The sequence below is a fragment of the Oreochromis niloticus genome, linkage group LG15 (assembly GCF_001858045.2).
Source record: "Oreochromis niloticus isolate F11D_XX linkage group LG15, O_niloticus_UMD_NMBU, whole genome shotgun sequence".
Taxonomy (NCBI): domain Eukaryota; kingdom Metazoa; phylum Chordata; class Actinopteri; order Cichliformes; family Cichlidae; genus Oreochromis; species Oreochromis niloticus.
This window is the reverse complement of record NC_031980.2, coordinates 29,443,922-29,455,158: the sequence shown is the minus strand read 5'-3', so window position 1 is coordinate 29,455,158 and position 11,237 is coordinate 29,443,922. Positions and strand designations below refer to the sequence as shown.

The window sequence follows — 11,237 nt, the reverse complement described above, 5'->3', positions numbered from 1 at the left end:
CTCATTGAGGGTAAAACACATGTGGAGGAGCACAACACTGAAATCCCAAAGCTCAGGTTCCGACTTTGCCACTACTTATTTTCCTCAATAGGTAAATATAAAATTAGCCGCCTTCTTTTTCTCTAACATTGGAAAATGTAACTTGCACTTAAACAAATTATATTTTGCAGATAGAACTAGGAAGTGCAGTCAGTGCTGGTGTGTGATTGCAGCCAAAGACCGGGTACGGGACATGTCCTTAGCCATATAGATTGTTTATATAATGGACTTTGTTCATTTGTTTTTTGTTTGTTTGTTTCTTTTTTTTTAAATTCACAGGTGCAGTACCAGAAATGTGGTGCATACAAACACATGCATTGTTCAAAGTCTGTTTGTGGCATCGGTATCTTCTGTGAGAGTAAGTCACAGTATAACTAAACAATGTCCAAAAATGTTTAAAGTGAAATAATTTTCGTAATTTTGCCTTTGCACACCAGGACTGTGTAATTAAAGTGGACGTTTCAAGATCCAGTTTTTACACAAAACTATTTTAGACATAACTGTGTCGTATTGTGGGGATTTCCCTTCACAATTAAATTGATATAGTGCTGTTTATATCATTCTTCTTTATGTAACAGCACAGTGCAGCACAGCAGAGGGAAAGGAGCTGTGCAGCATAGTAGGTGGCTATACAGGAGGAGCAATAGAAGTAGCCAGCGAAGAATGCCATCAGGGAAAGCATCAGGCAGCGAATGACAAAGGAAAAGTTCCTAAGGGAGAGGATATCTGCAACAAACCGACAAGTAACAGTGAGATAGGAGGACTGACAGTCAGAGATGAAGGTACACAGACTGAAGACAAAAAAAAAGAAACAGAAGTATACAGCACAAGTCTGAGTACAGATAATGCTGCTGATGATGATGTTGACAGGATCGATGCAGATGAGGAATTTCAAAGTGATTCAGAAGGAACTAGTACAGTTTACAGAGTGCATGGTTGCTTATCTGTATCAAGCTCAAAAAAGAAAACCTACACAATAACAGAAGACGAGATCAAGCGCAGAATCCAAGCAGAGAACATGTCAGTTCATGTTTTCAGAGGTTTGATTGGGGTAGGTATACATTTTGTGATTTTGATGTCACCTGAAATAAATCCGGGTTACTCGTATCAATGAAGTGACAATGTGGCTGGAAATTGTGCATTTGCTGCAACATATACACAATTACACCATGTAAACAAAAGCATTTAACTTTGTGTGTGTGTGTGTGTGTGTGTCTCTCTCTGCTCTTTTGGTGTTTTCACTTTTTCTTTTTTAGGGCCGTAAAGCCAAACTGCCCGCAATGATTCTTGACAGGCCTAAGAAGGCCAAAACTAAAGTAACGGTGCTTAGTGTTCTGAGTGAAGAGGAGGCTGGGGAGCTAGCCCTCGGGTTTGCCGGAAGATTGGCCTGCGATGTCACAAGAGACATGGTCTGTAAAGGCATCGACCATTCAAGTGCTGATATGACAAAGTAAGTTAGTAGAATAATATGAAAGTTGTATCTTTATTTTGGTATTATTTGTCATTTCCCCGTATTTGGGTTATTGGTGTAATATTGTTAATCTTACTTTCTAATAACAGACAGACTCTTCGCAAAATCCAACACAACCTTAAACAGGAACTGACTGATTCCTCGACTTTCAGTTTGCTGACACACACCTTTGGCCCTGCTGCACTGGATTCAGTCATTTCTTTCCTGTGTGAAAAACTGGATCTTGTCTCTTAAATAATAAAACCTTTTGTGACTTTTGTTTGTTCTGTAAATCAGAATCTTGAAAATTGTTCACTGTTGTTTTAAGTTTGTATTAAGTTAACTATTTGGCAAAAATGTTTGGTTCCTAATCCAAACAGCATAATGACTGTTCTAACACATATCTTAAAAATGCTACAAAGAAAGAAAATTATCACATATGTTTCAATATGAATGTAATTGTGTCACACTTTGTAGTAGCTTTCCTGTTTTATTTTGTGAGTTTTGGTATGTTTACACTGTTGTCATTTTTATTTCCATTGTGTTCGTCTTCCCTTATTAGTTTTACTTTATTTAATTAGTCTGATTTAATAACTTATAATTATTTACTTTCCAGTGTGTATATATGCTCCTCGTTTGGATTATTGTTTGTTTGAGTTATGCCTGTCTTTTCTATTAAAGATTTGGACTTTTGGAATATTAGTGGACCTCGTAGGTTTTTATTCTGTGCAACTGGTAATTGACTGGGTTTAATTTAGTGGCCTGGAAAACAGGCCCAAGGGATCTGGTCATTTTAACCCCCTAAGACCCGAAATCTTCCATGGCATGCATTTGGGCCGATTGGGACCCGATGAATGTAAAAACAAAGAATTACCAGATTTTTTTTTTTTTTTTACCTAATTTTTTTTCTGAGAAAATTGAGAGCCACATATGAGAACAGTTGCAGTATAATGTCCTCGTAACTGTATATCAGGCCCTTGTTGATCAAGATTTAGTATTTTGGTCTAAATAACCCAAAATGTGATGTCCAGATATGTGGACACCAGGTCCTAGGAGGTTAAAGGCTGGAGTAAAGTGTTAGAGCTGTTTATACCTATGTAAACTTTTATACACTGGTTTTTACCTGTATTGTTTCAGAAAGGTTTAAAAGGGTAATGTCCACAGTTTATAATTTTTGAATTCAACATATTTTATTAAAGTAATTGAGCTTGAACACAGAAAAAACTGAATCAAATAATCATAAAATCAAATCACTTGCACTATACTGAAGTCTAATCTACTCTGAGCTAATGCCGGTTTCCAACACTAATGATCGGGTGAAGGAGAGAGATGAGGGTGTGCACGGCCTGGCCACTGGTGCTCTTATCCCCGTTCTGTGTGATACAATCCAACAGGAAAGCAGTCAAACCCTTGGACATTAGCCAAGTTAACGTTCACAAATATATACACACAGAGGAACTCTGAGCCCCAATGTCAGCATTAGCACAAACATGCCACTTTATACCAAATCTCAGTCCTAGGTCAGGTCTCATTCCTTTACTCTGGCTATATTTTCTTACTCATCATTACTATTAAACTTATACTTAGTCATACTCTAAATTACAACTATTAACAAAATCACACCCTGATAACTCTGTTGTTACACTTTGTATTTAATCATAAAAAGGCTGGATGTTGAAACCTTTTACTTCTATTTTGTATGAGCCAGGGGTCCTCAACAGCTGATACTCTATGTCCAAAAAGTGACAGGTACCGTTTTATGGAGCAAAAAATTTAAGAGCGCATATTTTATAAATAATACCAACAATTACAAATGCAGAACTTTAATAGTAATAAGTAATCCTTTATTTATAATAAATAGCAATATAAAAATAGTAACATATGAAAATATTACAATGGGCACAGATGAATTTGTATCAAAAACAGCAACCAAGCCAAAGTAATGAATAACACACATAAATAACAACTGCTTGAGAGAGACCAAACAATTTCTTTTCATCTGTTCCTTGGTAGAAAGGTAAGACAACTATTCAGCTTTAGGTTTCAATAAACAGAAGTAATGGACGCAGTCCCTTTGAAATGTCTACACAAAAGTCTACTTGTGCATATACTTAGCTTTAACTCTTCTCTTTTTTTTTTTGTATTCCAAAAGGTTTTCATTTTCTCCAGAGGATGTCTCCCTTTCAGTGGTTATCGATTGTTCACATTCATTTTCACAGACTGTTGGAATGTCGATGCTGGTCGAACGTTTCTTGCTAGAATGCAATGGCCTAATTTTGCGTGCATTATCTGTCGTCTTTATTTCGTACTGACATATACCTTTGCCTAGTTCTTGTTTTGTTTTTAAGACATTTGTATGCAGTTCATCTATCATTGCAGTAATGCCCTCTGGAATGAATGCACACGTGTTATAGTGAGAGAACGTACAACAAGTGCACTGAAGTGTTTCAGCCGATGCAAAAAAACACAGATTTCCAAACAAACTTGGCACTTCAATTAGATCATCCAGATGCCTTGTAGCCAGATAAAAACTGGTATTTCAGGCGGTGGAAAAATCTGAAAAAAAGTTATTTGAAATGATTAGTAACTGTAATTGAAGGAATTTAAAGTTTAAATCAAGAGTGTATTATTTTAAAAAAAAATTGGAATACCTATTGCACACATCTTTTATAAAGGAATGCTCTGTGCCGGTTTAGCTGGTTTAGGCAAATCCACCTACTCTGTTTTTTGTTGTGATAACATAAAAAACACTGCTAAAATTTAAAGGATTCGCCTAAAAGCTATTCTGGCAATGACATGAAGAACCTACTTAGTTTAGCCTCTTGGATTAATGCATAATATCTTTTTTTCAGCAATAAAATTGAATGAGGTCAAAATAATAAATCATACCTTTCAATCACATTGTTTGTTTCAGACATGAGCGTGACTGAAGCGACGGCCATAGTCACACCACATGTGGCCAATGCCTTCCCAGTGCTTCTGAAAATACTGGCACACCAAAGGGTATTGCTTAAATGTCTGGCAAAACTCTGCTGATGTGGCTTTAAAGTCTTCCTCCTAAGAGAATTGGATGCAACAAAATATATTTCAATCCATTTAACAGACCTATTGAAATCTTTAATATTATGTATTGAAGCCCTTTTCCTTTTATTGAATAACATTAAGAATTTTAAGTTATTAATAATATGTTGTGTTTTTGTATTAAGAAGCAATTATTTCTTCCCTAACAATGGCTAAGAAGCATATTTGGTTTCAGCATCTGTCTGTGAAAGAATCCCACTCACAAGTTCTACTGCACTGTGGGTGACACAATGATGGCCTGCACAGCTTAAGTACTTATTTTGATAAGCAAGATAAGAAGCCAGTTTTAGAAATCATTTCAAAAATCAATTTTGTATCTCTCTGTAACTTTTTTTAGCAACTGAAAGTTATTATGCTCTTAGTGTAATCAAGAAATCAAAATGTGAAATAGACAAATTACACTTACAGATGTGCAAGCTTTCAGCTTACAAAAGAAAGAAATGATTTCATTTCTCTTTTGGGTGTTAGAAAGCCCATGGACCCCAGACTCAGATTTTGAAAGCCATCGATTAACAGCCTGTTAATGTAAGAGAAAAAAAGTTAATCTGGAGAGAGAGACAGAGGAGCAGCTGTATAAAAAGCATAAAAGAAAGCTGACGTCCAAAAATAACTTTGTCACTCACTGGACAAGAGGACCTGTGCATTACAGAAATCAACCAGGCAAACATATTTTTAAATGTCAAAAAGAGCTTTGGGAAGCAGCCACCAGAAGATGAGTGCACAGTGGTCTTAAATGGATGGACATAGTCACTCAACATTTTATCCCTTTATATTCATTAACCTGAGTAGGTGAATATCACAATGAGGCAAATGTGTTTCAGGTGCATCTTAGACAACGTGAAAAGAAAACAATGTGGTTTACCTGCAAGACATGGTACCAGCATAGAAGGATAGCTGACTCTGGAAAAACCTTCTGCAAAGCATTTATTTCCGCAAAGTCTTTGTCAACCATAAATGCCCTACAGAAAAAAAGAAAACACTAAATGAGATTAAACAGTATGAAAATGTTTTTGCTATCTCAAAGCACCACTTTAATGCCAAATTAAACATTTCAACTCACAAGTAGATATATAAAATACTGCATACAGCCTATAGGAATAACTTTAACAACTGGAAAGGAATGTTTCTTGCAGCCCATGCTGCAGCTATAGCATTAGATTCTGGCATGTTATAACTTTTTTGAAAAGGAATTATTTCAAAATTAATAGCTGTCAATGTATTATTTACCTCGGGGAAGTTGGTAAATGCTCACAAACTATTCCAAGAACAGTTTCCAGGGTTTTCTGACTTTCGTTGCTGACAGTAGCATAGGCCACAGGGACTCCATGCCCATGATCATCTCTTACAACAAGTGTGAATAAGGGAAATGAATACTGGTTAACACAATGCGTGGTGTCAACAAATACTAACTGTTTTGCATAGTTCTTCATGTTTGATTTCATTACAGGTGTCTGCAAAACAATCATTAGTTCTTGGTCAGATGTGTATGGTTGATAGGAGAGAACATGTTCTTGATGTTTTCCATTAAGTAAGGTATGTACACTTTGACTGTTTCTACAGTTAAAGTGCTTCTTCCTCATCATGCAGGTTCTAACACTGTCAATGTCATGTGGTGTGACAAAATGCTCTCTGTTGTGAAGATCTCTGTGTCCATGTTCTTTGGCCCATTTATGACATTCGGTTAGTATGATGGCTGGCTTAGTTCCAAGGGAAAGCAGTTCCTCAATCTTCCTCCTCAAATCCCTGGAAATATTGTTGAAATGTGCGTCTTTTGGGTCCGAAGGATCATGCCCATCATGCTTATCATATGTACGCTGCACGATGACTGTGTGGTCTTTCCAACATTTGAGTACTTTAAATGAAACATAGGCCTTACAGCCCACTGCTCTGTAGCTGTTTCGACTTTTTTTTCCAGCTCTGATGCAGTTGAATTTGTAATAGTCTCTTTTCCTGTCTTTACCTGAGGCCACATTTAAACATGTATAATGTCCATGAAGGGTTAATGAGTTCAATTTTTCTAACACAACACTGAGTGGGTCCTCCTGGCATTGTGACACATGCACACAAAGTTGTGTATCTTTTCCAGTTCTTTTTTTTTTCGTCATTCAGGACACTTCTAATTTTATCGTCCATTTCTGGTGGAAAAATAACAAAGGTTTAATTAGTCAGTATTCATTAATTCATTTTAACTTGTTTTGGGTTTTTTTGCAATACAATGTAAATATTAAATATAATATTAAAACAATATATATATAATATAAAACAAACAGGGGCTAAAAGAAATGCCTAAACTTCCATATGGTATGTCTCTGGCAACTTTAACACGATGTCCCTGGGACAACTTTACACAATGTCCCAGGGACAACATTTACACGATGGCCCAGGGACAACATTTACACGATGTCCCAGGGACAACTTTAACACGATGTCCCAGGGACAACTTTAACACGATGGCCCAGGGACAACATTTATACGATGTCCCAGGGACAACATTTACACGATGTCCCAGGACAAATTTGTAAATTTCGGGATTACTGTTCCTCTCCATAGAATCAAGAACTGTCCAGTTTCACAGCTATGGACCAGTTAATTATGTTTCCAGGTGATATTTTGATTCATAGATTCAGCACACAACCATTAGTCTAGGCCTTTTAGTTCAAATTCTCTTCACTTATGTTTGTAAAATGATCAGGGAAGCTACTGCAATTTTGCCTGACATTGTTATGACAGCTATATTCACCTGTACATTTATTATATATCATAATATATTGACGGGAGAGCTATATTCACCTGTACTTTCATAATAAATCATAATACATTGACACGCAGTCTGGAGAACACTGGTTCACAAGTAGCCTATCACTAGCAAACAAACAGCTATCCATTTCAAGGAAAACATATGTATTATGCTTACCGTTTATTAAAGAAAAGTATCTTGAGAGGAATTGAAATTGCTGGATCAGCGGACAAAAGGCGTTTTCTCGGATCGGCAGACAAAAGGCGGACAAAAGGCGGTTTCTCGGATCGGCAGACAAAAGGCGGTTTCTCGAAGAACATTTGTTTTTTTAAGGCGGGTATTTTCCGAAGTCGCAAAAGTATGACGTCACAAGAAGGTGAATGGTTACTTGTAATGTGGACCCTGGAACAACATTAATTATGATGATGTGGGAACAACGCCAACACGAGGATATCAGATCGTCCTGAATATCATAGCCCTTCACTGTCTGTTTCCTTGCTAGGTGTCAGTCATAGGAGTTCCAGCCCACAGTGTGTGTATATCAGCTTTAACTTTTGTTTATATATCCCCAGCCCAAGTGTACTCGTGTAATGTCCCCACGTAGTTAACATAACCACAGTTTTCACTTAGTCACCACTGCACCCCACCTGTATATAGCCACTAAAACTCCACATTAGTGTGTATTCACGTTTTGTCACTGCTGTAATAAATTCTTGTCACGTTCATCCGGTGTCTGTGTTGAATCTCTTTAGAGTCCAATCCGCCCTATACGGCCTGCGCCGTGACAGGATTCTGTGGCCACAAAATGAAAATCTGTGGAATAATCTGCAACACTTGAGCACACTCGAGTGTTACACAATTTATCAACTCTCAACAATTTCCCAACTTCCAACTAGAGTAGGCTTCCAGGCTTCCTCCTTTGGTGATGCAGGATTACCCACAAGGCAGAGATGCAGACTCCTGGGCTCGGAGTGAGGTAGGAGTTGAATTTGACTGTAAGGTAGTCACTAAAGTTTCCAGCACACCACCAAGATCTTTCAACTGTTCATAACTACCCTCCTGCTGCTTCTGCTGGAAGGTTTGTTGCAGGGGCGATTCTAGGATCAGAGCTTTGGGGGTGCTGAGCACCCAGAGAGCTGCCCAGCCAGGCAAGAAAAACTTTACTCATCACGATGAGACTTCATTGTCTCTGTCAGTCCCTGCATCCTTAAATGTCTCCAGTTGTGGCGAGTTTCCTCTGACTGTCTCCTTGGTGCATTTAAACCCCTGTTCCTCCCTGTCCTCATCGTCTGTTGTCTTCATCTCCGCTATCAGTCATCATAATTTTACCATCTCTGTGCAAGTCTGCAAATTTCTTTATTAAATCATAAGATTCTTAAATTCATCAAGTCTCTCTCTGCCTGGGTCCTCGTCACAAAACATGACACCACTGTTTTGTACATTTTAACACAATTTAATCCCCACAATTGAGAAAGAAAGGCAAAACACTTTTTTTGAAAAGTCTGTAACAAAACCATCAAATCTGATAAAGGTTATTTAAATGATGCTCATAGTGAGTAAGAAGTAAACTGAGTGCATTTGGACAGAGATTCACTTTTAATGTGTATGTATAATATAATACAGATACATAAAAAACACTCCCAAAACAGAATAAATTATTACAAAATATTAATAAAAAACTATAAAAATGGAGGCAACTTTGCCTGTGGTAGAATGTATACAATGTATGAAAAAATCTTTACTGCAGATACTAATTTAACTAATTTAATAATACTAATTTTGTGTTGTAAGATTTATGAGTTTCATGCTTTCATAGTGGTACTTGGGAGAGCTTGACATTTTTCTCAGGTGGTACACACTGTAAAAAGTTTGAGAAACACTGATAAGTGTTTCTCTGCCGCATAAGTCTGTATGCGGCAGTCATACAGACAACTGGACAGTCCAAAAGTTGGCCTACCTATTACTGGCTGAGGTTTTAGTAGAGTTGTGGCTGAACCACATAAAAATATATCATTAATTTTAATCTCCCCAATCAATGATAATGTTATGTTGGAATGTTGTTAAAGAGGGTCAAAAATGTTTCAACCCAGTTTGTTTTGCAGATTCTGTATAGCAGCTTTAATATAGGGAGAACACAACTTCCAGACTGTATGAGTAAAATCAGGTTTTTTCTCTAATTCAGTTTAATAGTTTCTGTTTTGCCTGTCACTGTTCCCTGTCTGTTTTCTTACCGGGTTCTTCCTGACCTTGTACTTTCTCCTCATGTTCCCCTCTTTCCTCTCTCCCTCTTTGGACTGACAATCATACACAAATAGATTGTATTCAATTAGATGAAAAAATTACATTAATATGAAAAAAAAAATTATTAAGATCACTAACGAAAAGTCCTCTCTCAGTGTACTTTCAACCAAAAGGCAAATAACCAAACCACATGAACATCTAATAAAAGATATAAAATATTGAAACACTGATCCAACATTATCCTTTATTGATGGATCATTTGTTCTTACACTTTTACCTGAATGTGGCTCCTGTTTTTGAAAAAACGTCCTTATATCCGTTATGAACCTGGCTGTCTCTCTGTACACAAACACACACACACACACACAACAGGAGTTATAAGGTTAATGGGCATTCAGTCAGTTAGCTAGTTAGTATCCATTTCAGACAGGACAGTGGTAACAACAGCAGGCTACGGACAATTTTAAGTTTTAGATTTTAAATAGGCTGTATACATTTCAGTGGGAGCAACTGGACGGTCAAATGTCGCTGAATTTACTACAGAGTAGGACGGATTGTAGGGTAGCAAACATCATTGGAAAACACGTTTTCAACACTGCAGGTTACCTGGTGTAAGGTTTTTCAGCTAAAAAGAAACATGACTCCTATCTAACTACATAAAGAGTAACTGAAGGTTAAATGCTGCTAATATGTCCTGTTTTAAACCAGGCACTCTATCTCCGCTCCGCTGCGTCTCAGCTACCATCGCTCTGGCAGCAACGACCCTAGAGCCAGAGTGGGGGCGAGCTGGAACAAACCATTTTGGGAGGGGGGAGGGGTTATCTATACTTTTGTTGTTAAAATGTTCCGTCTCAACCAAGTACTGTATGCTTTTTATATTTTTAGTAGTGTGTCACACAAACAGCAAATATTGTCAAAAAAAAAGTAAGAAATCTTTGGGGGTGCTTTGATTCAAGCACCCCCAAAAATGGGCTAAAATCGCCCCTGGTTTGTTGCTATTCAAATCAATCAAATCAAATCAAATCACTTTTATTGTCACGTCACATGTGCAGGTACACTGGTACAGTACATGCGAGTGAAATTCTTGTGTGCGAGCTTCACAAGCAACAGAGTTGTGCAAAAATACAATAACGTAAAACAAGCAAAATATAAGAATGGCTAAATCTGAGTGTAATAAATATATGTACAATATAAGAGTGTATGCATTACTGGATGTATATACTAAATATGTTTTTGTTTTTTTGTTTTCTTACGTGTGTGTGTGTGTGTGTGTATATACATATTTTACAATTTAAATAGATTAAACAATAAAATAAAATATATAAAATATACAGTATTCAGTGAGTGGACCCACTAAATAAGGCTTCTCAAAGTCTAGCAACATTGTTAGGCAAGTGCCACTAAGTTCTCCAAGCCCACGGTGCCCAGATTGTTACAATTTTTGACCGAAGTACTCGAAATAAATGCTCTGAAAGAGTTAAAGACTTTAATGAACACGTGATTTTATTATACGAGAATGATGCAAAGAAAATTTACACTTTGCACAAAAAGTAAGGAGACCTTATATTACAATATGTACATTACGACTGAGGTTTAATGCCTATGAGGAAAGAATGGTGCTGGAGCCAGCATAAATATTAATGCAAACATCCTGTCTAAGATGCTGTCCATATATATATAGATTTATGT

At 37.0% G+C, this 11,237-nt stretch overlaps 1 protein-coding gene and 1 long non-coding RNA gene across 2 annotated transcripts; one reads left to right on the top strand and one right to left on the bottom strand.

Moving 5' to 3' along the window:
• The first annotated feature begins 333 nt into the window (after positions 1-333).
• Positions 334-1,913, top strand: LOC109194453 (uncharacterized). The gene is made up of 4 exons (XM_025898657.1): positions 334-397; positions 618-1,090; positions 1,296-1,489; positions 1,600-1,913. Exons 1-4 carry the CDS (start codon positions 352-354, stop codon positions 1,742-1,744), a joined length of 858 nt encoding a protein of 285 aa, XP_025754442.1. The 5' UTR covers positions 334-351; the 3' UTR covers positions 1,745-1,913.
• A 2,539-nt stretch (positions 1,914-4,452) lies between these two features.
• On the bottom strand, positions 4,453-5,574 carry LOC109194735 (uncharacterized). Its single transcript, XR_002056495.2, has 3 exons — positions 5,433-5,574; positions 4,977-5,087; positions 4,453-4,546 (listed from the first exon to the last, which is right to left on the bottom strand). It is a non-coding gene; the product is annotated as an uncharacterized LOC109194735 (long non-coding RNA).
• Between the last annotated feature and the right edge of the window lie 5,663 nt (positions 5,575-11,237).